General features: G+C 35.3%; 2 protein-coding genes across 19 annotated transcripts in view; one reads left to right on the forward strand and one right to left on the reverse strand.

Annotated features, from left to right (window-relative positions):
* Nucleotides 1-9,612, forward strand: part of LOC135207596 (tyrosine-protein kinase Fer-like) — a 148,203-nt gene extending 138,591 nt beyond the window's left edge. For 9 of the 18 annotated variants that reach the window (XM_064239460.1, XM_064239453.1, XM_064239463.1 and 6 more), the window contains 8 exons: nucleotides 2,203-2,445; nucleotides 4,243-4,437; nucleotides 4,952-5,128; nucleotides 6,399-6,612; nucleotides 7,053-7,205; nucleotides 8,096-8,218; nucleotides 8,571-8,693; nucleotides 9,217-9,612. In XM_064239460.1, coding sequence (XP_064095530.1) covers nucleotides 2,203-2,445; nucleotides 4,243-4,437; nucleotides 4,952-5,128; nucleotides 6,399-6,612; nucleotides 7,053-7,205; nucleotides 8,096-8,218; nucleotides 8,571-8,693; nucleotides 9,217-9,356 — 1,368 coding nt within the window. In that variant the 3' untranslated portion in view covers nucleotides 9,357-9,612. The remainder of the gene's footprint in view (nucleotides 1-2,202; nucleotides 2,446-4,242; nucleotides 4,438-4,951; nucleotides 5,129-6,398; nucleotides 6,613-7,052; nucleotides 7,206-8,095; nucleotides 8,219-8,570; nucleotides 8,694-9,216) is intronic. The other 9 variants (XM_064239469.1, XM_064239470.1, XM_064239462.1 and 6 more) reach the window with 3 other exon arrangements.
* Nucleotides 9,613-15,555: 5,943 nt separating this feature from the next.
* Nucleotides 15,556-27,998, reverse strand: part of LOC135207466 (mucin-2-like) — a 34,045-nt gene continuing 21,602 nt past the window's right edge. Inside the window, exons 9-15 of the mRNA XM_064239192.1 lie at nucleotides 25,919-25,973; nucleotides 25,039-25,083; nucleotides 20,214-24,206; nucleotides 18,028-18,134; nucleotides 16,595-16,719; nucleotides 16,036-16,169; nucleotides 15,556-15,692 (exon numbers count right to left, since the gene is read on the reverse strand). Of these exons, the coding sequence (XP_064095262.1) occupies nucleotides 15,673-15,692; nucleotides 16,036-16,169; nucleotides 16,595-16,719; nucleotides 18,028-18,134; nucleotides 20,214-24,206; nucleotides 25,039-25,083; nucleotides 25,919-25,973 (4,479 nt within the window). The 3' untranslated portion in view covers nucleotides 15,556-15,672. The remainder of the gene's footprint in view (nucleotides 15,693-16,035; nucleotides 16,170-16,594; nucleotides 16,720-18,027; nucleotides 18,135-20,213; nucleotides 24,207-25,038; nucleotides 25,084-25,918; nucleotides 25,974-27,998) is intronic.

Raw genomic sequence — 27,998 nt, forward strand, 5'->3', positions numbered from 1 at the left:
TTTCTTTTGTCTCCGAATTCCTCCATTCTCAGCAACTTTTCCATGTGTCTACCTGTTGTGGCTTTTGAAGAAGACAGATGCTACTGGTTCTCAGATTAGTCAGCAGTGTTTTATTGTTCATGTTGCGACGAAATAAGTAATTAAAGCTCACGTCCCTCCATGAGAAAGTAACCCAACTAGGTAAAATATGATCCTTGAGAATCACATGGGAATCTTTTCAAAGACCTTAGAAAATCTTTCGTTAATCTCAAAAGAATGGAAGTACTTTCAAAGACCTTAGAAAAATTTTCGTTAATCTAAAAAAAAGAAATGGGAATCCTTCCAAAGACCTTAGACAAATTTTCGTTGATCTAAAAAAAAATTGGAGTCCTTTCATAGACTTTAAAAAAATCTTTCGTTAATTTCAAAAGAATGGGAGTCCTTTCAAAGACCTTAAAAAAAAGTTAAATCTGTTACCGTCGACGAATAATAAAAACAGCGTTGAAAATGAAATTCGTTCTCGTCTTTTAACATTTTAATACATTTTGCCTATAATTTTATCGTCCAGTCGAAGTAGAAGAATCTGTGGTAGAGAAAACGATCCGGGGAAGTATTAGCTACCGAGGAACTGAACTGAAATTATATATTTTAGAACCTCAATAGAAAATTGCTGGTGTACTCATGGGCTGTGTGATTCTCTCAGACGTTTCTTAGAGAGAGAGAAAAAAAAGTTTCACTTAAGCCAATTAAGAAACTGGTGAGGTGTTGTGATTGTCACTTTCTTTTCATGAAAGTAACGGATCAATTCTAACTTTTTTTTTTAAGTTCTTTCACAGATTCGTCTTATATTTTCAGTAGAGACACCCTCTCACTTATTCAAAAGTGTGTAACTACTTTCGAATATTCTCTTTCCACTTTTCGTTTAGACTCTTTTTCTTGTTATAATTTTTTCTTGGTTTTGCGCAGACGGATCGATTGAAGTTAGACAACACTTCAGGGGAAATATTACACAATATTATCCATCTTCGTGCCTCTGCTTAACTTTGACCAGCGAAAGATATTGCTTTGATAAAAACAGCAAATGAACAGTCCTTTCGATACAGCAAACGCAAATATTAATTCTTTACACATAATGCGAATACTATTATAGAAACTGACCTTTTTGAATAACTACGCTTATTTGTTTATTCACGAGTCAAGTTATACACATCGCTTCTACAAAGCAGATGCTTTGGTAAGAGAATAACAATATATTTTTTTAGTGGTTATTTGTCTTCTTTGTGTCATTCGTATTGTATTTTTGTTTCCGAGTATAAACAAAATTTAGTTTTAACTAATCTCACATCTCTGTAATGAAACTAACAACATTTGTGTGGTAACGGTGTGGTGTCAACTTTGCACGTTGCTTGGTGGAAGACTTTTTTGTGTCCAGTTCTAAACTTACTTTTAGCTTAGCTTAGTAACAGTAGAATCACATACATTTAAACTTGGGGAAAAGCTTCTATAGCTCTCCTCTCTTCTCCCTGCCTTTCATTTCGTCTGTCATAAATAGGCATGTTGATCTGTTGATGATGATGATGATAATGATGATATGACATTGCTAAGAGAATTCACAGTCTCGTGAAGAACAACTTGTGTCATAAAGATCTAAAAATTCACAGTTATGTAGTTAAGGATGTTCGTATGTATAGTTTGCATAGTAATATACTTTACTCCATATTTGTGGGTTTTATGTCTGCAATTATTTTTTTTTATATAGTAAAGTATATTACTATGTGTATTTTACATAGTAATATACTCTACTATGTAATTGTGGATTTTTATGTCTGTAATTATATAGTTAGGGACATTGCTATGTATATTTTACATAGTAATATACTTTACTCTATATTTGTGGGTTTTTATGTCCACAATTATATAGTATAGTATATTGTTATGTAAATGTGCATAGTAATATACTTTACTATGTAATTGTGGATTTTTGTGACTCCTCATAAAAATCCACAATTTTATAGTAAAGTGTATTACTATGTAAATTTTACATAGTATAGATATACTTTACTATGTAATTGTGGATTTTCATGACACCTATAATGACACTGAAAATGATAACGATAATGATAATGATGATGAAGTGAGTAGTACGTCAGCATTGTAGCATTCCTGTGCCATTAACCACCTTTTGAGTGACCAGCGCCTCCTTCGGCCTCCTCTCCTCCATAGCAGCATCAACGCTCGGACTCCCTCTCGCTCAAGTCCAAATCTGCCGCCATCAAGGAGCTACTCAGGAAGCCCTTCAGCCGGAGCAAGACGAGCGCCTCCCCGGCCTCCACGCCCCCGACCCCGACGCGGGAGAACACGGTGGAGCGAGCTACGGAGCCCGACAGGAACTCCCTGACGGAGATGTCCTCCACCGACGTCCACTCGGACCTTATGTCGCAGGCGATCAATGGCATTCCCGAACTGGTAAATGAGATGCAGGTGCTAGGTGTTGGGGGGGCGGGGCTAGGTGTTGGGGGGCGGGGCTAGGGTGTTGGGGGCGGGGCTAGGTGTTGGGGTTGGGGGGTTGTGTGTGTGGGGCGTATTCGTCCCAAGTGTTTATAGCAGAGACATCTGTCGGGTGAATGGAAGACATGACACTTATTTAAAAGAATGTGGGAGTCATAGGTCAACAAGAAAAGAAAAAGAAAGAAAAAAAAATGTTCAGGAGACAATATTTAAAGAATGTTGGAGTTATAGGTCAACAAGAAAGAAAAAGGAAAAAAAACATACAGGAGACAAATTTAAAGAATGTGGGAGTCATAGGTTTTCAAAGAAAAGAAAAAGGAAAAGAAAACCTACTGGAGGCGATATTTAAAGAATAAGTGAGTCATAGGTTAACAAAAAAAGCAAAAAAAAAAAAAGCGTGCAGTAGACGACATGACAATTATGCAAACCAATTCACTTTCCTTACATCAATTTAAAGAACTGGGATCCAAAGCCTTGAAAAAAAATAAAAATAAATGAAAAAAAGTACAGGAGACGACAAAATAATTGGGTAAACAAACTCACTATTTTGAATCCAGTTTAGAGATGAGTAAAAATTAAAAAATACAATAAATAAAAAAAATGTACAGATGACAAAACAATTGGACCAAACAACTCATCACTTTTCTGACACCAGTTCAAAGATGTGGGAGGCAAAGGCTAAATACTATATATACATAAATACATTATATATATATATAGATATATAGTATATATATATATATATATAATATATATATATATATATATAAAGACGTTCAGTAGACAATAAATTAATTAGGCAGACCCATTCACCGTTTGTGTGAGAAGATAGTTATACTTATAGTTCTCAGTTCAAGCTCCCACTCACTTGTTTCATGATAACTTGAGATGGTTGGTTCTCAGTTCAAGCTCTCAGAGGTGTCTTGCTCGAATGGACCTGTAGACCAACTCCAGTGTGAGTGATTTTTTGGGTTTTTTGATTGACACATCTGAAGATTGTGTTGTCTAGTCAGTTGTAAGTTCATTGCCTCGTTTCTATTACTCACAGTGACTCCTGACAGAAATTTCAAAGGGAAATTCTCACAGCTAATGCAATCTGTAAATGAAAAATAGCATAAATTTGATTGATTTCTTAGCAATTTTTTTCCGCTGTTGAATTGTTCTTAATTCTTCCAAAGTACTTTTGCTTTTATTGAGCGTTAAAGATGCTTTTATTTCGTATAAAAGTTGAAATATTTGAAATGTCCTAAAATACTTAACGATGAATAATGCTCCATTTGTTCCTTTGATAAACATTAAATCTAGCCACTGAACTAAAATACGTATCCCTTTTAAACGTAAATTCTTTTTTAAAAGCAATGATATATATATATATATTATATATAAATCTATATAGTATATATATATATATATATATATATATATATATATATATATATATATATATATATATATATACTAACAGGACCCCACTGAAAGTGGATGGTTATCTAGCGGAGATATTTATTACAAAAAATGTCACAAGCTTTCCAGGCTAACAGTCCTCATTGATCCTGGAAAGCTGGATTTATATATTATATATAATATATTATATATTATATATATATATATATATATATATATATATATATATATGATATATATATATAAATATCCCCACTAGATCCCATCCACTTTCACTGAGGTCAGAAAAGCGTAAATAAAACCCCGATGGAATGGTGGCAAAGTTTGAAGTCATTTCTCCAACTCCCGCAGAGTTACGACCCCGACCGCTGCCTGGAGGACGAGCCCTGGTTCCACGGAGTCCTGCCCAGAGAAGAGGTCGTGAGATTGCTGGTCAACGAAGGCGACTACTTGGTCAGAGAGACGACTCGGAACGACGAGCAGCAGGTCGTCCTTTCCGTCTGCTGGGGATCACATAAACACTTCATCGTCCAAACGACGCCTGAGGTGAGTGGAGGGATCTATCTCTTCAGTTATTGTAAGTTCTTTAGGTATGAGAGTTAATATCCTCGTGTGACCAAGAATTGCAGGTAGGGAATGATTCCATTCCTTTCATTTCCTAACTTTTTGGGAAAACGAATTTGCACATCTCAGTCAGCAGTCCTATTTGAAATGGCAATTCTACCGAAGAGCCCTTCACAGATATATTGTTTACTAATAAGAGTTTTTGGCTGAGCAATATAGAATAGTCTACATAATCAGTACAGGTGATGATTTACGAAATTTACAGAGATAATCCGAGAAATTCACAGAGATAATTTCAGAAAATTATTGAGATCATATGAGAAATTCACAGTCTTCTGTTTATATTTTCACATTCATCCCCGACGGGCTACTCTGCAGATGAAATATTTGGATGAACTGGTCACGTCGCAGCTCCTGAATTCCCAACCTCATCTCTGACAGATAAATTTGCCTTTCGTCCAATATTCTCCTTTAAAATTCCTCTCATCTCTTCCAGGGTCACTATAGGTTCGAAGGTCCAGCATTTCCTACCATTCAGGAGTTGATTCTCCACCAACACGGATGTTGTCTGCCTGTCACTAACAAATCCGGAGCGATATTGAGGAACCCAATATTCAGAGAACGCTGGGAGCTCAACAATGACGATGTGGAGCTGAGAGATAAAATTGGAAGGGTAAGTTGGTTAATATGAAAAGCCTTACATTTTCATCATATGGAATCATGGCAGGTCTTTCCAGGTATAATTTCTTTTTAAGAGAATCTGATGTTTTTAGGTATTATTGGGAACGGAGAGAATAGCTTACCACATCGAGCACCTCTCAGGACTAAACTTTGAATTCAATTACATGGATGTTTGTTTACCTAATGGTTTGAGCTGTTTGATGTTAGATCACAACAATTGACAACTCATATATCTTAAGGAAAATGAAAAAAGTTGATATAATACGAATAGAATGGATGAAAACTTGTCAATGCGTACTATTATCATATGCAGGCAGTCCCCCGGGTTACATCAGGTTCGGGTTAAGTCGTTCCGGACTTAAGGCTCTTGCCTCATGACGCTGTTAATCTGCTTTACAGCACTGTAACCCGGGCTTATAATGCTGTTGCTATTTATTCCCATTATAATTGCGACGATTCGGGTTAAGGTGATTTTCAGCTTACAGTGCCCTGCCCGAACAGAACCCCCGCCGTAACCCGGGGACTGCCTTGAATGCATTGATCCACATGACTATATAAACGCAAGATTTATCATTTAGATGACTGCCTGCTTCAACAAAAAATTTAGATGAATTTCGTAACTAATTTGCTAATATTTTTCATTATATATATATATATATATACTATGTACGATAACAGAATATGTAAGCTATAAACTATGTCCTTATATTTTCAATATATTCCGTACCAGTAGCAGAATCCAAGCTCACGAAAAAGCTTTTGCTTTTTAATGGAAATCATAAATTGATGACTAATAAAAACCTCGATAGTGGTCATTTGAAAAAATTAGAAAGGTTGCTTTTGTTCTAAACATTTAGCAGAGCTTAACGTAATGACATATAATGGCAAATACAGTACAGTATATACTGATGAGCATGGGTGCTTCTAGGATGTCTATAAAAAGTGCTGTTGCAAATTTATAGGTTCGAAAAGAATGTTGAGTATACATATTGAAAATTAAAACCATTTCTTTCAAACGGTATTAAGCCAAAAGCAGATCAAGATTGTTTCCGATTGTTGTTGCACATTGCATGACGATTCAGTTTTCAGCTTGCCAGCTTCTAAACCCATCAGAGTTTCACGTGGATGAAGATATCTGATGGGTTTTATTTGTGAAGGAAACCAATTGTAATCTGGGAAACAAATACGTGGTTCTGGGACGTGGCATTTCCTTGTCTCTTCGGGTAGCTTCTAAATCTCTTTATTATTATCATAACTTTCAGGGCAACTTTGGCGACGTCTACAAAGCTCGCCTAAGAGATTCAGGCCTCGAAGTGGCTGTGAAGACATGTCGTGTCACTCTTCCGGACGAACAGAAAAAGAAGTTCTTACAAGAAGGACGCATCTTGAAGCAATACGATCACCCCAACATAGTCAAATTCATCGGAATCTGCGTTCAGAAACAGCCCATCATGATTGTCATGGAACTTGTCCCCGGTGAGTCTCATTCTCACAAACTCATAAGCGATAGAACTGAGAGAGAAGAAATTCTGAGGGTATCAAGGGGATGCTGTATAGAGGATTAGTCAAGGCATGCCAGTTTTTATTAGTTAAGAAGGTGCATTTTTTTCAGAGTTATTTTGAAAAATACATAACCCAGTACTTGACCTCATTTTACAAGGTAGCGAGGAATCTATTATTGCATTGATGGAAAACTAACATTTAGACAAAGAATAACACTGGAGCCATAGAAATTCATCAAGTGAGAACTACCACTGGTCAAAGGGACTCTATATGAACCTTACACCTCTTCCTTGATCATCCTCTCATGAATGTTTTATTATTAAGGTTTATTAACTTTATTCGTTGCATTTACTAGATTTTCTTAGTGTTCAATCAAATTTTCCCCCCAAGTTTATCTAAGAGCATCTCTGCAGGTGGTTCTCTTCTTAGCTTCGTCCGTAATAACAAAGGGAAACTCACAGTGAAACAGATGATGGGAATGTGTCTAGACACAGCCTCCGGGATGGCGTATCTCGAGTCCAAGAACTGTATCCATAGAGATCTGGCGGCGAGGAACTGTCTAGTGGGTAAGTAGTCTTGTAAAGACACCTTTTCCTTCAGCCGTTTTTTGTAATATACAAAAATCCGTTCTTTAATGTATAGCAAACTTTGTCTTGAATTCATTTGCAAACACCTACTGAATTTTGAAGTTCTGGAAGCATTATGACAAGGTTCCAATTAGAGTCTGGTGGTAGGCCTTTAGAAACTTCATTAAATCTTAAGGGTAAATGTTGAAAGGTAATCTATATGGATCGGAAATGACAATTAATTCAATCCAATGATGAGGCAGGCACCAGGCTGGCCAGAACATCCATACACCTTGCAATGTAACAAATGACATCGAGTCAACAGCATTACTCTCCTTGCATTGTTAATCCATGAAAATGCATGAGCATCAATGAAGCTCTTAAGATAAATATAAGATAAAATGATAAGTGTAGAATGTGCACTAAATGAACGGAAAAGAATTTAGGTATAGGCTTGGTTAAGCCAAGGAATTGTAAACAAATGCAACTGAAATGTTATGAACAGAAACATGTTTGCACTGATCCTTCAAGTAAGTTCATGAGATATGTGATCAGCCTGGACAGTAAAGTGTAAAGGGTTTCTAACTGATGTGTCACGTTCTGGGGTGACAGAACTTAGTACTGTAGTTGTATAAGTAATCCTTAGTGTTCATGTATTGAGTAATTTTCTGTTTTTACAGGACAGTTTAGCAATCACAATAAAATTCTCTCTTCTCTATCAGTATCTGTTAGTAGGATCAGTGATTATCAGTAAGCTATATGCTGTTTAAGAACAGTGGATTTTTTTTTGTTAAAATTAATGTTAAGGATGGGCTGCCAGTGATAATATAGTATCTGTAACCATGTATATACAATAAAATTGTCTACACCTTGGTTATATTTTTTTCCAGGTCATCAGAACATAGTAAAGATATCAGATTTTGGCATGTCCCGTGAAGAAGAAGAATATATAGTGAGCGATGGCATGAAACAAATTCCAATTAAATGGACAGCACCAGAAGCTCTTAATTTTGGTAAGAATCAGCTTATGATGTTTAGCAGTCAAAGAACAGTTTTGCTTCTCTCATGCATCATGATTTCGTGTCTCGCAGAAAACCGAGTAGTTTTAATATTTTTTTAAGTTTTGATCACCTTAATGAAACAAGTTATATTTTCTGTATTCTGTATATTATAATCATAAAACATATATGCTGTATTCAGACTAACTGAATACTTCATGGACACCTAATCCCTACACTTGTTGAAGGCTTTTTAAATGTTTTAATTTGAAATATGAAATAAACTACACTGTTTGTCACATGAGATTAATAGGATATGTATCCATGTGAAACAGGATTTATAATGATGATAAATTGTATATTACAGGCAAATACACTTCTCTGTGTGATGTTTGGAGCTATGGGGTGCTGTGCTGGGAGATCTTCTCCTGTGGAGAGGTTCCATACCATGGGTACTCTAATTCAAAAGCCAGAGAGATGATAGATTCAGGTATGATTATATTTACACGTAAAATAGGTTATCACTGGATTAAGTGTAAACTTTGAATATTATTTTCATAAGTGAATGAGAGGCAACAAACATATGCTGGAGTTTTGGCATAGTTACTCAGTTTCGTGTTGTCTTTCTCATATTCTTTTTGTATATTCTATTACCTTCTGTTGTTTCTGTCAACTGAACACCATAGTCTTTGAAAGCTTGAATTTCAAGTCAGTGTTCCATGTGAGCTTGTTCCATATGAATAGGGTTCATATTCTGTATATTATCTTACCTTCTGTTGTTTCTGTCAAATGAACACCATAACCTTGAAAGCTAATTCAAGTCAGGTCCCGTGAGCTTGTTCCATATGAATAGGGTTCATATTCTGAATAATGATGATGATTATAACTGATTTGTATTGATTTTAGATATATGTGGAATTCCAGAGCAGTTTTATACAATATTGTTTATATTTATACTAACACAGTTCATTTTATCAGTGTGAAACTAACGTTTTCATTGAATCCTTCTACAGGATATAGAATGTTTGCCCCTCCCAACACGCCAGAGGAGATGTATCAGCTGATGCTGAAGTGTTGGGAATATGAACCCGAAAAGCGACCTCACTTCCAGGAGATTTATGAATCTGTGGACACTATATATGCGCCATTATAGTGATATTATGTTTTAGGAGGTTGTTTTTATTTTGATGAGAGTTCTAGCACAATTGTATAGCCATTAATAAATATTTTATACTGTGTATAACTTGACTGGGATACTTGAAGGTATGAAAGGCTGCAAGGGAATTGAAGTGACTGTATTTATCGGTTGTCCAGTCAGGCAATTGCTGTGAAAGTTGTTTTATGTTGTATTTTATACACACACATTATATATATATATATATATATATATATATATATATATATATGTATATATATATATATATATATATATATATATATATATATATATATTATATATATATATATATATATATATATATTAGGTAAAACCCAATAAGTCATATTTAATATGTCAGTGTTTCCAGAATGTATTTAATGAACAGTTTTGATATTCATTGTTAACACAACTTTGGCCTTGCTTGAAGGAGGCAGGGCCAAAACATAACAAAGATAAAGTAGGTGCTTTTAAGATAATCATCCCTTTCTTAGTTATGAATGAATGTCTTTTAATGTTTTCTTATTTTTCTTAAGATGCTTCTTGGTGCAAAATGGATTTGCAGATTTTGGTGCAATTATTCAGTGTAGCCTAGTTATGTTGTACCTACAGATTCGATGCCAAGTTGCCAACTGAAAGGGTGAGGCAGGCATAGCTTGAAGAAGATAAACCCTGCAGTATTTTTATGTTAGTGTATTTAATAATTTATTCAACAGTATTTCATGTTTATAGTGTTATTCATGATGAGAATGCTCATTCTAAATGCATTCCATGCGTTGTAAACTCATGTGACATAAGGAGACGAGAAAGAGAACACTTCTCACTCATTCTTGTGTTAAAACAATTTTCCTGCTTTGCTGAGGAAGCATCAATTGGCTAATTGAACAGAAATGTGTGCCATATTCCCACAGACTAGTGTTTATGTGCCATGGAATATTACAATATTGTATATCTGTGTGATCTGCAAGTCTTGTTTTTTATTACATTGAGATTCCTGCAAAGAGTTTTTGCGGATGTTTTTACTTCCTCACTACTTGAGAAAATTATTATTTTTTATCTATTGTAAAGTACTTCCAACCATTTTCACAGGAAGAATTACGTAATTACTCAGTCATTTTCCTGGGTGAATGTAAGAGCGTGATTGAAGTGGGTCATGAGAGCGATTATGTGGACACTCATACAAGTGCGTATGGGAATCAAATGGGAGATAGTTCATGCGCAGGATGACAGCTGATGGCATAACCTAATCACCCCTAGTTGTGGAAGCTGTAACCAACAACGTTTGTACTTTAGTCTTAGGTACTTGTACATGTGTATTATATATATCTAGTCGACTAACATATGACCTAAGATGATGGGTTTACCATGAGGACATTTCTGCTCTACTTTTTGTAAATACTTGCACTAAGGCTTAGTAATTCTGTCTTATACTCTTGTGTATGATATGTGATTGTTTTTGTTATTATGAAGTGTGCTGTGCTTTGTGGAAGGTTTTGAAACTTATGCCTGTTAGTTTATAATAAATTTGTACTGTAACAACTTGGTATACTAAATTTTTTTTTTTTTTTTTTTTTATTGGTCCGGTTTGGACCACTTCATTGCAGTTACCCTTACAGCGAACCAGTTTCTGCTGTTCCAGTTCATTGAATAAAAAAAAAATTTTACATTTTGCTAACTGTCACAAAAAAATTGTTCCCTTCATTAACTAACAGTGAAATTATCTTGTTAAGCTTCTAGGGTAATTTCTTTCTATTAAAACTTTTGAAATTTATTTTGTGACCTATGAATTACCCTGAAGTGTCTTCACGCTGATTATCTTTGTTTTATGCAATGAATAAGACAGAATAGGTGGTGAAGATTGTGTCTTACAAAACAGCTGAAATAAGATAGAAACAATGTACAGAAAAGACAAAAGAATCCAGTACTAAAACATGGTAGTAGTGTCAATGCACTCCATTTTTTAATATGGAAGTCATATCCAAGTATTGCTATATTTCATATAAAAATGAATTTCAAAAAATCAAGGGCTTACAGTAATGAATTGTGCGCAGGCATTGTTATATGAGTAAATTACAAAATGATCTTGATGCAGATTATGTATAAGTAGGTAATCATATATATATATATATATATATATATATATATATATATATATATATATATATATATGCCATTAGTATGTATCACGAATTTCATAGCTGTAATGAGTTCAAAATCACAGATATTTTATACTACCGTACGCGTGTAGCAGTATTTATTGTTTATAAAAAGGCCCAGTTCATAGACTTAGTCTCGTAAGATTGTATCGAAAGACATTTGTTAAATGAATGGTGAAAACTAGCGAAAAAAAACGCAGCAACAGTTTTTTGTATTAAAAAAAACACAACGTTAAAGAGTTGTATTGTCAATGTGTTTTGTAGAGGCAAATGAATAACAGTGTGGGATATATGGATTGTAGGTAACATTACTAACTTCGTATTAGAACGAAAATAACTGCGGTTCCTAACAAAAATCGGGATTGGTTTTCCCACTAATTATTGTAATTTTTAAAAGATTACATTGCCGCTTTTTATTATTCTTATCACATTTATATGTTTTAGAGGTGATTTTGAATGTATGACACGATTTGATGTCATAAGCCTAACATTTGAGTCGGAAGGATTTGCTCCTGTGGTTTGAGGCTTGATAGAGAAGAATTTTAACATTGTCGTGGAGACGTACCTATATTTTTAAAGCCTTTTAAGTTAGCCATATGAGTTACAAATTTCGAAATCTTCCGAAAATTCTGTATCTTCGTGGAACACTGGAAGTTGAATGTTTCGTGGTTATTAGCCTAAGGTTTAGTGGAAGGAGGAATTATGCGATCACATAAATATCTACCTTTACACTTATGTTTCAGTGGCATGTAATATTTTTACGTTGCTATGGATATTTTTGTTGTCTGTATCCATAATGTTTGGTGGAATGCTTTTAAAGAAACATGGGACCAATTACATATGGAAAGAAGGGAATGAGAAGGCAGCACAAAAAACAGGTAATGTAAACAAACCATTTTCTGTATTGGTTCTCATATGTTCACATTGTGTATAGAAGCGATTAATAAAAAAAACACAAAAATATAAAGTACATACAATTGTAGCAGTCTATGTATGCTACCTTAAACGTCTATGTATACAGACAGCCTTTAACGGTGTGAATTTTTCTTACGTATTTAGGAAAATTTGGTAGATGACAGATACTATGTATTCCGTTCTCTTAGAAGACGTTTTGTACGTAAATGTTACAAACCAATGTAAAATTTTTTCAGGGGCCAATTAAATTGCTTTAAATCAGTAATAAGCTTAATTTTTGAACGCAATTTACGAGCTATTCTCTTAACTTCTAACAAATACGTTTTTGAGAGAGAGAAAAAAAGTCGCACATACTATAGGCCTACCTATACTCTGTTTTTTTTTTTTCCATCTGTCCATATGCCTGTGGTGTTTGCACGTGGTAACACTGCGTCCCGGGCTTTAAATAATATCCTATTTCGAATATTAACGATGTAATTCTTATGCAGCAAATTATAATTCGCATGCAGCAAATGTACACCAAGATATCCTTTTATTTACCTAAAATTTACACATAGCGTAACTACTGAAAGCCCGGGACGCATATTTCCCAAGTCTGGAAGAGTATAAGGATGGGGAAAATTAGGACCAATCAAAGCACGTGGAGCTGATCCATGACGTCACAAGCCCCGCCTTTTAGCTACACTCGGTCTCATAGCCATTACTGCCAGTCACAATGCCGAAGAAAAACTTCCCCATTTCACAGTTTACGGCTTGTATGACCTATACATTTTAGTCAGATATATCTAAACAGAATGCAACAGTAATTCAACAACAATATATTCTTCAAATGAGATACATCGTGAAATATACTAAGCGTTATTGGCTTCTCCCTCTTGGTAATAGTGCTCAGTACCTCTTAATTCCTGCTCATAATGTCGATATTTTCTGCATAAATAATATTTTCATCGTGAGTTGCTAAATTATATACTTGAAAATACGTGTTTAATGCCATTTATGAACAGTTGCGATAACTCATGGGATGAATCAAACATATACCAAGATGGTAAAATTGATGGTAATTGGTAAAAATTGATGGTATATGACCTGTAATTAGCACTAACATTTTGCCATTCAGTGTGAGCTTGTATGAAAATAGTAGTATACTCATATACTACCGTTATCTCTGGCTTTAATTAATACATGTTGAATATTTGTATAAAATTTTCTGTAGAAAGAAAGATGGAAAAGAAGTGTCATCCATATTTATTTTAAAGCATATAGCAGTTTTAATAAATTTATGCATCAATTCTACTTTAGTTCAGCTCAGTAAAAAGTCTACTGTAACTCATTGTAATTTTTTGCACACAATGAATGACAAGTACGAAGGGTTTGCTAAAAATATTGAATAAATTAAATAATTAGTGTTTTCTTTGTACACAATGAATTTTAAGCAAACATCACGTAAGGGATTACTAAAAATATTCAATACTGAATTATGTTATCACTTTTTATTTGTCTGTACACAATGTATGATAAGTAAGAAGCAAAAGCAAAAAATATTCAATAACAAACTTTTTACATATTTGTACACAATGAATGGCAAGTACCAATCAGGTAAGGACATCTGGAAGGTTTCATCAAAACGGAATCCACCTCAAAAAGGCAATTTTTTACTACAGTTTATCAAGTACACCTAAAAAAACAGCCTTATTCAAATTAGCCATTGACAGGATGAGTTTGTCAAGTAACTATATTTGGTTACAGTAGGCTAACTTGGATCACCAAAATAACAATACCGTTGGTTTCCTTAAGTACACATTAGCTCTTGAAATAATTTAATGAATGATGCTGATACTGTGTCCCTGTAAATAGTAGGGACTATATCAGTCTAATTCCTGTTCATGGCCCAGTAATGACCAGTATATTGCTTTTATACAATGCACGGTAATGTGCATTACCACGAAACATCCTTAGTGTAAGCTCTACTCCCTCTCTCTGTTTTCCCCTACAGACAGGTCAGATACCATCATTTTTACCATCTTGTATATTGTTTGATTCATCCCGTGAGTTATCGTAACTCATTGTAAATGGCTTTAAACATGCATTTTCACGTCTATAATTTAGAAATTCGCGATGTAAAAATATTTTTTACCAGGAGGGAGGAGCCAATAACGCATAATATCTTTCACGGTGTATCTCATTTGAACGATATATTGTTGTTAAATTAGTGTTGCATTATGTTTAGATATAGCCGACTAAACTGTATATGTCATACAAGTCGTAAACGGTGAAATTGAGAAGAAAGTATTTCTTCGGCATCGTGACTGGTGGCAGTAATGGATATGGGACTGAGGAGGGAGCTAAAAGGCGTGGTTTGTGACGTCTGGATCAGCTCCACGCACTTTGATTGGTCCTAATTTTCCCTATCCCTATACTCTTCCAGACTTGGGAAATATGCGCCCGGCATGCAGTGTTACCATGCGCGACCACCACAGGCGGATGGACAGATGGAAAAAAACAGTATAGTACATGTTTCCTGATCCTCTCACAAGTTTATAGTTATCAAGACAGAACTATTGACCAAATGAAAAACGTACACATTTTGTCTATTGACGTAAGTTACCAAGTTTATTACTGTTAATTTCCATGTGGTCTTTTGTCTTAATACAAATATATCTGCGTATCCCTGTATGGGTGCATTTTTAAGATTTATCATTCACTGCACATTTCATGGGTGCATTTTTATAAGATTTATTATTCACAGCGCATTTTAGGCAAGGCTTAGGGTATAAGGTTAGGTTAGGAATGATTGGATCAGGATGTGTCCCTGTAAATATTTTTGTAATTGTTGATTATGATTTACAATTCACAGACTTTTCCTGTCCATTTACCACCACCTTACATTTTTATGTGACCTTTCCAAGTCAATCCGTTATTATTGTTATTAATTGCTAATTTCTGACAGAAATGACCAGTATCAAATGATTCTTATCAGAATTAAGCTATGATGTATTATAAGAATAAAAGTTATGTTGACATCTTGGCATAAAACTTACTGAATACATTAGACTAAACACTTATTACTTGTGAAGTGCTTTTTTGATAAATATCTATGGGAATTATGCAAGAAATGAAAGTTAGAATTATGAGAAAATTTTTATTTGATTGAAAATGTTTCTCCTTCAATCCTTAATGTTAACTTTGATAACTATTTAGTCAAAGTCAGGTTTTCAATATTCCTTGTGTGAAGCTCAGAGGGATTAGCCTGTTGCAGTCCATCCTGCAAGGAAGAAAAAATGCATAAACATCAGCTTATTAGAAAAGCAATTGTCCAGCTCTACAGTTTTCCCAATATGATGTAGACTATGTGAACATTAGACTTACACACACTGAATGAGAGAGCAAGACCGATAGAATGATAGCAAAACAGCAGTGCAAGGTCAGACAAGGAAGGGAGTGTTTTGATGAAACAGCATGGAAGGTTTCTAAAAGTGATTGGTATGGCACTAGCATTACCTCTACCTTTTCTTGTCGTTTTCATTTTATTTAGCAAAAGCTGCCAGAATCTAAGGCTAACTGTACATTGTTGTTTGTCTGTAGTACTGAAAAAGCTGACTCTTTACCTGAAATTCTCATTCTGAATCCAACAGCAGAGCCTCCGTCTTCACCTGTTGTGGTGAAGGTTATTATAACTGTCTTAGGAACTCCAGGATACTTCACAATTCTCACTGATTTAGGTGCCAGATTTCCACACATTCTGCAGAGGATCATTATTGTCAAGGAAAAAGAAAGAACACTATTACAGATAGACTGTCAGGAGGAAATTCTCTTTACTTCTTGAAAAGGACACTTGAATGCTATCAAATTCATCTTATGAAGGAAATAATATGCTCACTTTCAATGGGAATGAAAGAAAATGGTAGACAGATACCACTTTGATGTCACTTGAACAAGTTTCACCTGCAGTTGAATCGGGTGAAACGAAATTGAAACAATGCAAAGATTAAAAAAAAAAAAAAAAAAAAAAAAAAGCAGAATAAAGTTGATTCATTGGTAAAGCTGTGTTTGCGTTTGAAATATACATTGTAGCATATTTGGGTAACAGTGATGTTTAATTAACAACGCCATGCTATTACTTGGGAACTCGAGACGTTGATCAGAGGAAAAATGAGTGATTCTTACCTTCCTGTCATGTCACCCGCGATGAGGAGATGGTCGTGTGAGCACTTTTTGTCGTCGTGTGTAAAGATTTTGCTTGGTTCATCGAAGGAGAGTAGTGCCCTTCCAATGGTGTCCTTTTGAGGGAACTGTTGAAAAACAGAGTATAGAAGTTACTCCTCTACTTACGAACTTTCAGAGATATGAGCAACCGTGATTGTAAATTAAAACTGTATTTTACGTTATTATTATCATCATTTGCTTAATGTATTTAATGTACGTATTTAGGTTTTAAGTATCATTCGTACTAATAAAATTCCCTGGAAAATACAATATATCAAACTGGAACGTAACTCGTTTGTAAGTAGAGTCACATCTGTATCTAAAATCCTGAGCAGCAGTTTTATATATATATATATATATATATATATATATATATATATATATATATATATATATATATATATATGTGTGTGTGTGTGTGGTGTGTGTGTGTGTATGTATATATATATATATATATATATATATATATATATATATATATATATATATATATATATATATAATTCTTGCTTTTGTTCTTGCTCACCTCGAACACTTCGGTTTCTTTCTTGATGTATCTTACTTCCTGGCTCGAAACTTTGCTATCTTCTGGCATGCAGAAGTCATTTACATTTTGGACTTTTAATCATTATATACCGAACTATATTATATTATTTCAGCATACAGCATACTAGTGGTGTATTTAATAAGGCCATATGTTATAATTACGAAGTCAAATATGTTCGGAATATCGGGTCTAGAACTTTATATAGGTAAAACATTAAGAGTTCATCTCGTATTTTAAATGAGATTAATAATGAGATTAATACCAGCCAGATGATTGCTGGAAAAAGCTCTAAATAATCCACAATTAAATTATTAGTATTCAGAATGAATGGGAGTTGAGTATACCGTTCAGAAGTAACGAAGTAATGAATTAGCAGTTATTCATTAGTATCTGTACGATAGAGGCCGCTAGGCCTAACTCGAGTGCCATTTATATAAAGTATCCCTGGTGTCAGCCCAGAATCACTTCTCATCGATAAAATACATATCCCAGAAAAAGGAAAGCTTCTTCAGAAGTAACGAAGTAATGAATTAGCAGTTATTCATTAGTATCTGCATGATAGAGGCCGCTAGGCCTAATCGAGTGCCATTTATGTAAAGTATCCCTGGTGTCAGCCCAGAATCACTTCTCATCGATAAAATACATATCCCAGAAAAAAGAAAAGCTTCTTCAGGAGTAACGAAGTAATAAACTAGTATCATATGCTAGAGGCCACTAGGCCTAACTCGAGTGCCATTTTTATAAAGTATCCCTGGTGTTAAGTTTTGCACAGTAGTATCCCTGATGTCTGTCACTTCTCATTGATAAAATTCATATTCCAGAAAAAGAAAAGCTTAAAAAAACCTACGGTGACTGTGAGAGTGCATTTAATGTTATCAGGGTAGCCATAAGGGTAGTTCGGACTCTCCCAGTATTCGTTCGTTCTCGCTCCAACAGCAACGACTTTGTTGCAATCTGAAACGGTATAATGAAAATAGTATGGGTTAAGCATACAGTGGAAATGTGTGGTAATATATAAATAGAAAGAGGTCCACATTGTGTGTGTGTGTATTATATGTGTATATATGATTAAGGGGGTTCTTTTAACAAGGGATGATCCACAGAAAAAACGACATAAAGCCTCGTTGACACAGGGCTAGTTTAGCAGCCGCTGTGCTGACTACAAGTTAATTTATCCGGCAAATACTAAGTTTGACACACTAGGAAAGTTTGGGGCGCTTCAGTGGCGTGATCGGTATGGTCTTGGCCTGCCACCTCGGTGGCCGCGAGCTCAATTCACGGGTATTCATTGAGGGTGAGAGATATGTATTCTGGTGATAGAAGTTCACTCTCGACGTGGTTCGGAAGTCACGTAAAGCCGTTGGTCCTGTTGCTGAATAACCTCTGGTTCCATGTAACGTAAAAACACCATACAGACAAATAAACAATTTGCAGCCAGAAGCTATCAAGATGTCCAGTGACATGGATGAAGCAATTGATTGCCGTTGTTGTGTTGGCAAACGAATTAGAAATAATTGTGGAAAAGAAAAGGAAAAATCTTGCAATATAGGTGAGGAAGGGGCTTCAGCAGAGAAAGTATAGAAGGCTCCCTTACACTACTTAGTACTGAATTGTTCACTGAAGATCTTACAGAATATAAAAAGAAACATGCGCATGAATTTGAGGAACTGCTATCTTTGGTGGAGCCTCACATACCTATAAAGGACACACCGATGAGAAAAGCAGTCTTACGGGCTGGGCCGCTCTATGAGCAAGAGCCCGTGCTGGCATAAGGTCAGCTTGACCAAAACCACAAACGCAGTCCCAGCAAGAATTAAACTTGAAACAACCATGCGTTATTTGGTAAGTGGGGATAGTCTTGTATCACTTGAGTACTTCTTCAGGGTCCCAGCCTTCACTATCTCAAAGCTTTTGCCCATAGTAATGCAGGCAATCGTTGATGCACTGAACAACTACTTACAGGTAATACATAGCAATTACCACCTATACTACATTGTTTATTTCTAGCAAACTTGTATTTTGTATGTGTAGTGATCACCCAGGACTAAGAAAATATTTGGAAGGAGAATGATGAGAAAATAGCGTTGTGAACAATCTTTTATTGAGTAAATTTCAACGTAGAGAATATTGAGGGCAGGGCAAAGTACTAATATAAATCATTTCATAGGAAGGGTTCAGCTTTCTTGAATCATGACAATCGAGGATGGTAAATGTCCTCCAATTCTGCTCCACTTTTCTTAGATTTTTCAGCTTTCACCAGTTCTTGTCTATGGACGTTTTTGATAACCTTAACTTTCTTTCTTAAAAAAATCAACTTTGGAAACGTGAAGCCCTTCCTTGAACAAAGCTTTGGCCAACATATTCGTAGCCATGTCACGCTTGTCCCTGCATGCCTTATATCCAGCAGGCATTCATATTCCTCATATATTTCCAAAAACATGGAAATTTCATCTGGACTCCACTTCTAACACGTTTGCATTCTTGGGAGGTGATGACACCCATCCAGCAACGCAGCATCAGCAGCTTGGCGTTGACACAGGGATGGTTGTGGCCGCTATGAGGTCACGTGACCGGGAAGTAGCTAGTGAAGTGGCAAGCTTACTAACTTTGCGTTGACATTGGGCAAGTTGAGTGGTATAATTCACAGGTCGCTAGCACTAGCGGCATCTGCTAAACTAGCTCTGTGTCAGCAAGGCTTACGATCACTCCCACGTTTAAACTTTAGTGCTGAAGTTGCAGGTGAATTCTATGTGCATTAAAACTTCCACATAGTTAATTGATTCATATAATGTATGTATGTATGTGTGTGTATAGGCATACAGCATACCTGTACATGTATCATGCATCACTTATGTGAGCTAAGAACAGAAAAAATAAGTTTTTGTAGACTGCACACCTCCACCAAGACTGAACAATTCCTCTCCTTCCTCAAACAAAGGTCATTCACCCTGATCCAGCTGACAAACAAACAAACTGAACCAAAACCACTTTCTTCTTTTGAATGTAATAACAGTGAATTCTAAGATTACTGACCTACTTGTTCTGGGGTGGTAGTAACTTCAGTTGTACTTGTAGAAGCAGAAGATCTTGCTGTACTCTCCCTCCAGGCGTTTCTGGTGGTCAGGCCAGAATTCCTAGTTGCACTGGATAAGGGCAGGGTTGTGGCTGCACCTTGAGTGGAAGTAGTTGTGGTTTTTTGCATGGTAATGGTTTGGCTTGTATTTGGAGTTGCCATAGTGGTTGTGTTTTTTATAGTTGTGCTTGTGTATTGACTTGTATCAGTTTTAGTTATGGTGATAATTGAAGTATTGGTGTTTGTATTTTCAGAAGTGATTATACCAGTATTTTGAGTGGTACTGGGTGAAAATATTGTGATGTCAGGGTCAGAAGTAGGTGTAGTTATACTTGGGAAGGTAATAGTTGGGGCTGTACCTGAAGTTGTAGTATGTGGGGTCATATCTGGTATTAAGGAAATGGTCATTTCTCTTGGATTGGAAGTGGTTGTAATCATAGTCTGATCATAATCTGATGTGATTATTGTATTATTTGTACTAATACTTGATGAGGTAGTGTTTAATGTCATGTTTGGTGTTGTACTAGGAAAAGAAGTGTCTATCATTGTTGGGAATGTAGTAATATTCAAGATGGCTGTGGTGAAATTTGGTGAGGTTAAAGTTGTGTCCATTTCTGGAGCAGTAGCAGTTGTGGTTATATTGGGGTTTATAGTGTTTATGGTTATTTCTGGCAATGGGTCTATTTCAAGAGGACTTTCATCGAAACTGGTTGTAGTCAAGCTCTGATAATAATCTGTTGTCATTGAGGTATTTGTTGTAGTAATAGTTGAGGAGATTTTGTTTAATGTCATATTTGGCGTTATACTTAGAATGAAGGTGTCTGCAGTTATATTTGGAGTGGTAGTTGTTGTGAATGTAGTTATATTAAAAATGGATGTGGTATAACTTGGGAAGCTAAAAGTTGTATCCATGTCTGCAGTAGTGGCAGTTGTGGTGATATTGGTGTTTGTAGTGTTTATGGTTATTTCTGGCAATGGGTCTATTTCAAGAGGACTTTCATCGAAACTGGTCGTAGTCAAACTCTGATAATAATCTATTGTTATTGAGGTATTTGTTGAAGCAGTATTTGGTGAAGTTGTGTTTAATGTCGTATTTGGTGTTGTACTGTGAATGGAGGTGTCTATAGTTGTATTTGGGATGGTAGTTGTTGTGAGTGCAGTAATATTAAAAATGGATGTGGTGAAACTTAGAATGGTAAAAGTTTTGTCCAAATCTGAAATAGAAGTGGTTGTGAGGATATTGGTGTCTGTAGTGTTTTCAGTTATGAATGGTAATGTGGTCATTGGAAACTGAGAGTCATTGAAAGTGGTTGTAGTCAAACTCTGGTAATAATCTGTTGTCATTGAGGTATTTGTTGTAGCAACACTTGGGGAAGTTACGTTTAATGTCATGCTTGGTGCTGTACTTTGAATGGAGGTGTCTGCAGTTATACTTGGAGTGGTAGTTGTTGTCAATGTAGTTATATTAAAAATGGACGTGGAAAATCTTGGAAAGGTAAAAGTGGTGTCTCTGTCTGCAGTAGTAGCAGTTGTGGTCATATTAGCGTTTGTAGCATTTTCGGTTATATCATCTAATGAGGGCGTTTTAAACCGAGTTTCATTGAAAGTTGTTGTTGGTAAACTCTGATAATAATCTGTTGTGACTGAGGCATTAGTTGTAGTAAAACCTGTTGCTGTACTTAGAATGGAAGAATCTATAGTTGTATTTAGAGTGGTAATTGTTGGGAATGTAGTGAAATTAAACCTGGATGTGAAGAAACTTGGGTTGGTAAAAGTTCTGTCCATGGATGAAGTATTATTTGTTGCGGTGATATTGATGTTTGTAGTGCTTTCAGTCATATTTGGTAATATTGGTATTGCTGTAATACTTGTAGTGAAATTGGTTGTTGTCATAGTCTGATAATTATCAGTTGTGATTGTGGTATTAGTTGTAGTAATACTTTGGGAGGTAGTGTTTAATGCCGTACTTGATGTTGTATTTTGAATGGAAGTTTCTATAGTTGTATTTAGAGTTGTGATTGTTGGGAAGGTAAATGTTGTGTTCATGCTAGAAGTTGTAGCAGTTGTAGTCATATTGGTGTCTGTAGTGTTTTCGGTTATGTCTGGTAATATGGGTGTTGTAAACTGAGTTTGATTTAACGTTGTTGTAGTCAAACTCTGATAATAATCTGTTGTGATTGAAATATTTGTTGAAGTAATACTTGGTGAAGTTGTGTTTAATGTCGTACTTGGTGTTGTACTTTGAATGGAGGTGTCTTGCATTATATTTGGAGTGATAGTTGTTGTGAGTGTAGTTAAATTATAAATGGATGTGTTGAAACTTGGGAAGGTAAAAGTTGTGTCCAAATTTGAAGTAGTGGTTGTGGTGATATTGGTGTCTGTAGTATTTTCGGTTATGAAAGGCAATGTGGGCATTGCAAACTGAGTTTTATTGAAAGTGGTTGTAGTCAAACTCTGATAATAATCTGTTGTCATTGAGGTATTTGTTGAAGCAACACTTGGGGAAGTTACGTTTAATTGCATGCTTGGTGTCGTACTTTGAATGGAGGTGTCTGCAGTTATATTTGGAGTGGTAGTTGTTGTCAATGTAGTAATATTAGAAATGGACGTGGAAAATCTTGGAAAGGTAAAAGTGGTGTCTCTGTCTGCAGTAGTAGCAGTTGTGGTTATAGTAGCGTTTGTAGCATTTTCAGTTATATCATCTAATGAGGGTGTTTTAATGCGAGTTTCATTGAAAGTAGTTGTAGGTAAACTCTGATAATAATCTGTTGTGATTGAGGTATTAGTCGTAGCAAAACCTGTTGCTGTACTTAGAATGGAAGAATCTATAGTTGTGTTTAGAGTGGTAATTGTTGGGAATGTAGTGAAATTAAAACTGGATGTGAAGAAACTTGGGTCCGTAAAAGTTGTGTCCATGGCTGAAGTATTAGTTGTTGCTGTGATATTGATGTTTGTAGTGCTTTCAGTCATATCTGGTGATATTGGTATTGCTGTAGTACTTGTAGTGAAATTGGTTGTTGTCATAGTCTGATATTTATCAGTTGTGATTGTGGTATTAGTTGTAGTAATACTTTGAGAGGTAGTGTTTAATGGCATACTTGATGTTGTATTTTGAATGGAAGTTTCTATAGTTGTATTTAGAGTTGTGATTGTTGGGAAGGTAAATGTTGTGTTCATGCTAGAAGTTGTAGCAGTTGTGGTCATATCAGTGTATGTATTGTTTTGTGTCATATCTTGTAATAAGGGTACTGTCATAGTACTTGTAGTGAAATTGGTTGTTGTCATAGTCTGATAATTATCAGTTGCTAATGAGTTATTAGTCGTAGTAACACTAGGTGAAGTATTGTTTAATGCCGTGCTTAGAATGGAAGTGTCCGTCGTAGTGCTTGGAGCTGTAGTTGATGGTAATGTAGTGCTATTGAAAATGAATGCGTCTGTGATTGGCAAGGTAACAGTTGTGTCCTTGTCTGAAGTAGTAGCAGTTGTGGTCATATTGGGGATTCTTGTGTTTTGGGTTATCTCCAGTAATATAGGCATGGTTGTTTTACTTGTTGTGAAAGTGGTTTTAGTTATGTTTTGGTAGTCATCAGTTGTAATAGTACTTGAGGAGGTAGTATTTAATGTCATGCTTGATGTTGTACTTAGTATTGAAGTGTCTATTGGTGTACCAGGGGTCGAGGTGTTGGAGGTAACATTTAATGTAACAGTGCTTGGGGTCTGAGTGGTTGATGTTGTAGTCACATTCTGCTGGGCTGTGGTTGTAGATATTGTTGTGGCTCTTGTACTGAGAGTGGATATTGTGTCACCGTCAGATGTAGATGCACTTGGAACTGGAGTTGAATCTTCTGTCGTAGTTCCTGTAAAGCTTGTGGTTGTGTCCGGTATTATCGGGGAGCTTGTCGTCGAGATGGATACATTTCTTCCAGCTGGTTTAGAAGTGGGTGGAGATATACCTGTAAAATAGTTTTGACTAAATCATTTGGGAGTTGAAATACTAGGTACTTCAAAGCGTCATAAACATCAGTTTGTTGCATACAATAAATATGCACCAGCGCTTAGAAAGCTAAAAATTATTATTGTTGTCGATATTGTTGTTCATAGTATATACAGCAAATGGCTAGATGAAGAGATACGTCAAAACGCAGTGCGTCACAGGGCATGGATTAAGATTAGTGTACAAAAATTGGCAGACAGATTCGTTTTTTTGTTTTTCGTTAAGTTAAAGTTGAGTCTCAAATGCCACAGATTGTCCTGTTCCAGATCTCTGTCAATCCAAGTCAGCACTCTTATTTGCATTAGAGGAACTATGACACCTGCATAATTTGAAGGCCATGTATCCTCTTACCAAAGCAGCCAACAGACGTGGTGCAGTTCAAGACTAACACAATACTACTCTGTGGGACTATCAAACATAAAACTTTTGTCTTGAAGTATAAAGTGAACCAATCAACTACTTACTGTTGTTACTGAGAAGAAAGTAAGCAAGAGGAAACTTTGCATGATGTTAATGTTACTATATGTACTGGTGATATGTGGCATATAGGATAGATATGATAACATTTGCAAATTAGTACTAAACTCATCCGTACAAGTATATCCAGTATACTGATAGTACTCATTTATATGATGCATAGCACAGAAGAAGAAAGCAACCCATTCTTTAAGAGAATTAGCGACTCAAACTCATGGCAATAGTAGCTTCTCAGTGGACGAGTCGGCACACATCCAAAGCAAAGGCAACTTTTGCTCAATTAGAATGGCGAAAGTTAATGTTTTAGAACTAACCTTCATCTCCAGGATGCTTTTGACAGGGATGAACGACTACTTTGTCTGAAATGGAAAGGCCAAAAGATACCAATTAAAAAAGAACAATTTTATTCATATAAATCCATTCAGATAGCAAATGCCTATTTTTCCAAAGGATGTTGCCTTGAGTCTGTATCTACAGATTTGTTGAGGCAACCTCATAAGGGATGTTGATATGATGGTACTTTTAACTTGTCTTGAAATGATAGCATAGCTTCATGGCTTCAGGGTACAATTTAGAGTCTAGGTTCCTATGTATTTATGTATTGTATTTGACCCTCTTATATAGATACATTAAGCTGGTGGTTCATGAGGAAATTATGAAGTTTTGCTGACATTCTGAGATATTCATATGCCCAGCAATGCAGTTGATCCTTTTGAAGACCTTGGTAGAAAAAAAAAAAAAAAAAAAAAAAAACTTGTAGCGTTGATTTTTAAAAACTAAGAACACTATAATATGTAGCTTATGCTTGTTTTCGAGTTACCTTAACGTTATTAATGATAATTCAAGAAGTATCTTTAGAGCTGATATAAGAGGAACCCTCTTCACACATGTTGAGACAATTTGGTTCTATAAATCTTGTGAGTAATGTGAAATTTATTCCCGTCTTTTCGGTCAAAATTTTGAAACAGCTGGAAGTGGAAATCTGCATTCTGAAGAGTATTATAGACCCGATTGTCTTTTATCTGGAAGATAATGTGTTTAATTTTTTTTACTTGTATCTGTGTGCTGTTCCTGTTTCTGAAATTATGGTTTGCTGTTAAATGTTGGTAACTTTACCATGACGTCCCTCTGCTTGGTGATATCATGTAAAACAATAGAACTTAAGGAATAGCAAACAGTGCTTTAGCGACTTACATCTTATAGCGGGGGCGAAAGAGAGGCAGGCATCGACTCCTTCCAAGAAACAGGCCTGTAAGACAGAGATATATTGTGAAAAAAAATTGATAAATTTTGAATCTGAAGGTAAGGGGGTTGGAGATGCAGTCACCATCCAAATTAATGCAGTCACCATAGAAATTAATACCAATGCCCTACATTCTAGACTCGGTATGGTCTTGACCTGCCACCTCGGTGGATGCGAGTTCGATTCTCGGACATTCCACTGTGGGGTTAGCGATGTGTATTTCTAGTGATAGAAGTTCACTCTCGGCGTGGTTCCATGCAACGTAAAAACACCATACAAACAAACAAACACATTCTAGACTAATCCAAATTCAAGGGCATCGCTCCTAAAGCCAATAACAGTAGTTCAGACATTTTCGTTTCATGAAATACTTTTAGGCAACGTGTTGGAAATTAAGATAACCTCTAGTTATCCAAGTATAAGAGGATATGAAAATATTCCCAAAATGTTTTGTTTATGTATGTACAATTTACCATTTTTATGTTATTTGCGCTATTTATTTCTGTTTATGTATGTACAACTTATCATTTTTATGTTATTTGTGATATTTCTGTGTTTATTTATGTACAATTTACCATTTTTGTGTTATTTATGTTATTCATTTCTGTTTATTTAAGTACAATTTACCATTCTCATGTTATTTGTGTTATTTCTTTCTGTTTTTTTATGTACAATTTACCATTTTTATGTTATTTATTTCTGTTTACGTATGTACAATTTTTTTTATTCATTTGTAAAACTCAGCTTTTTTACACAAGGGCATATTTTGTTGGCAGCTTGCAAGGAAACTTCTAAAGTCTTCTTTAGATATATCGAACGAAAAATACAAAGCGTTTTCCAAGTAACTGCAGAATTCAATACTGTACATCATTTTGACGTGAATTAATATTATGTTTTTGCATTTCTTTCAGGCTGCTAAAGATCTCCCGGCTATGAGGTATGGCTTAACATTTGAGTTCTCTGTTCAATTTGTGATATACTTTCATCTTCTGTGACCGTCCAGAATGATGGTGACTGACTGCAGGTAAGAATGTGAGTGGTGAGTAGTATTGTAAGGAAGTAGATATTTGGATTTTTAGTCGTATTGCAGTTCCCTTGGTTACGAATTTGAATATCAGAGATAATATTTAGATATATATATATATATATATATATATTATATATATATATACTATATATATATATATATATATATATATATATGTGTGTGTGTGTGTGTGTGTGTGTGTGTGTGTGTGTGTGTGTGTATACTATATATATAACTGAATCACGAAAGTTTGGAACGCGATAAATCCATAAAAATAAAGGTATAAGCCACGAAGGAAAAATAAACAACTGAGTTTCCGCAAGATCTTTCGACGTTCGACGTCCTTTACTTTGCAGATAAACTGACTTACATGAGGAATTGACAGTACAGGAAAGCTCGTATAACTGACAGATAGGGATTATAAGGAGATTAGTAGAATCCGGCACACCTGGAGAAAGAGTAACCTTTCCAAACAAGCATAAACATGGGTACTATTAAAAAAAAAAAATGATTAAGTCAATCTGCTTAGACACAAGGACAAGACAATTAAAGGATAATATAGGGTAACAGCTATTCAGAACTTTGGTAAACAAAAACTTATTCACAATACATATTAAACATACATATACAACGAAGATATCTCTAAGGCAACAAATTTGTATTTAAGTCTGTAATTATAACTTTGAGGTCATTCTTAAACATGTTAGAAATGCAAGGGTCTAAATGAAACAGGCCACGACTGATATCAAAAATTACAATGGGAATTAAGTTGTATTATAGCAGATTCTAAAAGATTTTGTGATAAGACATCTTTTGACCTTACAATTACTGAACTACCAATCCAATTTATTTGGTGGTTATTTTCACTTAAATGAATGAATATTGCATTAGATGTTTGCCCAGTTTTTACAGAATATTTATGCTGGCTTAATCTTACTTCTAAGCCTTTGCTCGACTGTCCGAGATAAAAAGAAGGGCAGTCCATACTACATGGAATTTTATAT

The sequence above is a fragment of the Macrobrachium nipponense genome, chromosome 32 (genome assembly GCF_015104395.2).
Source record: "Macrobrachium nipponense isolate FS-2020 chromosome 32, ASM1510439v2, whole genome shotgun sequence".
Classification (NCBI taxonomy): domain Eukaryota; kingdom Metazoa; phylum Arthropoda; class Malacostraca; order Decapoda; family Palaemonidae; genus Macrobrachium; species Macrobrachium nipponense.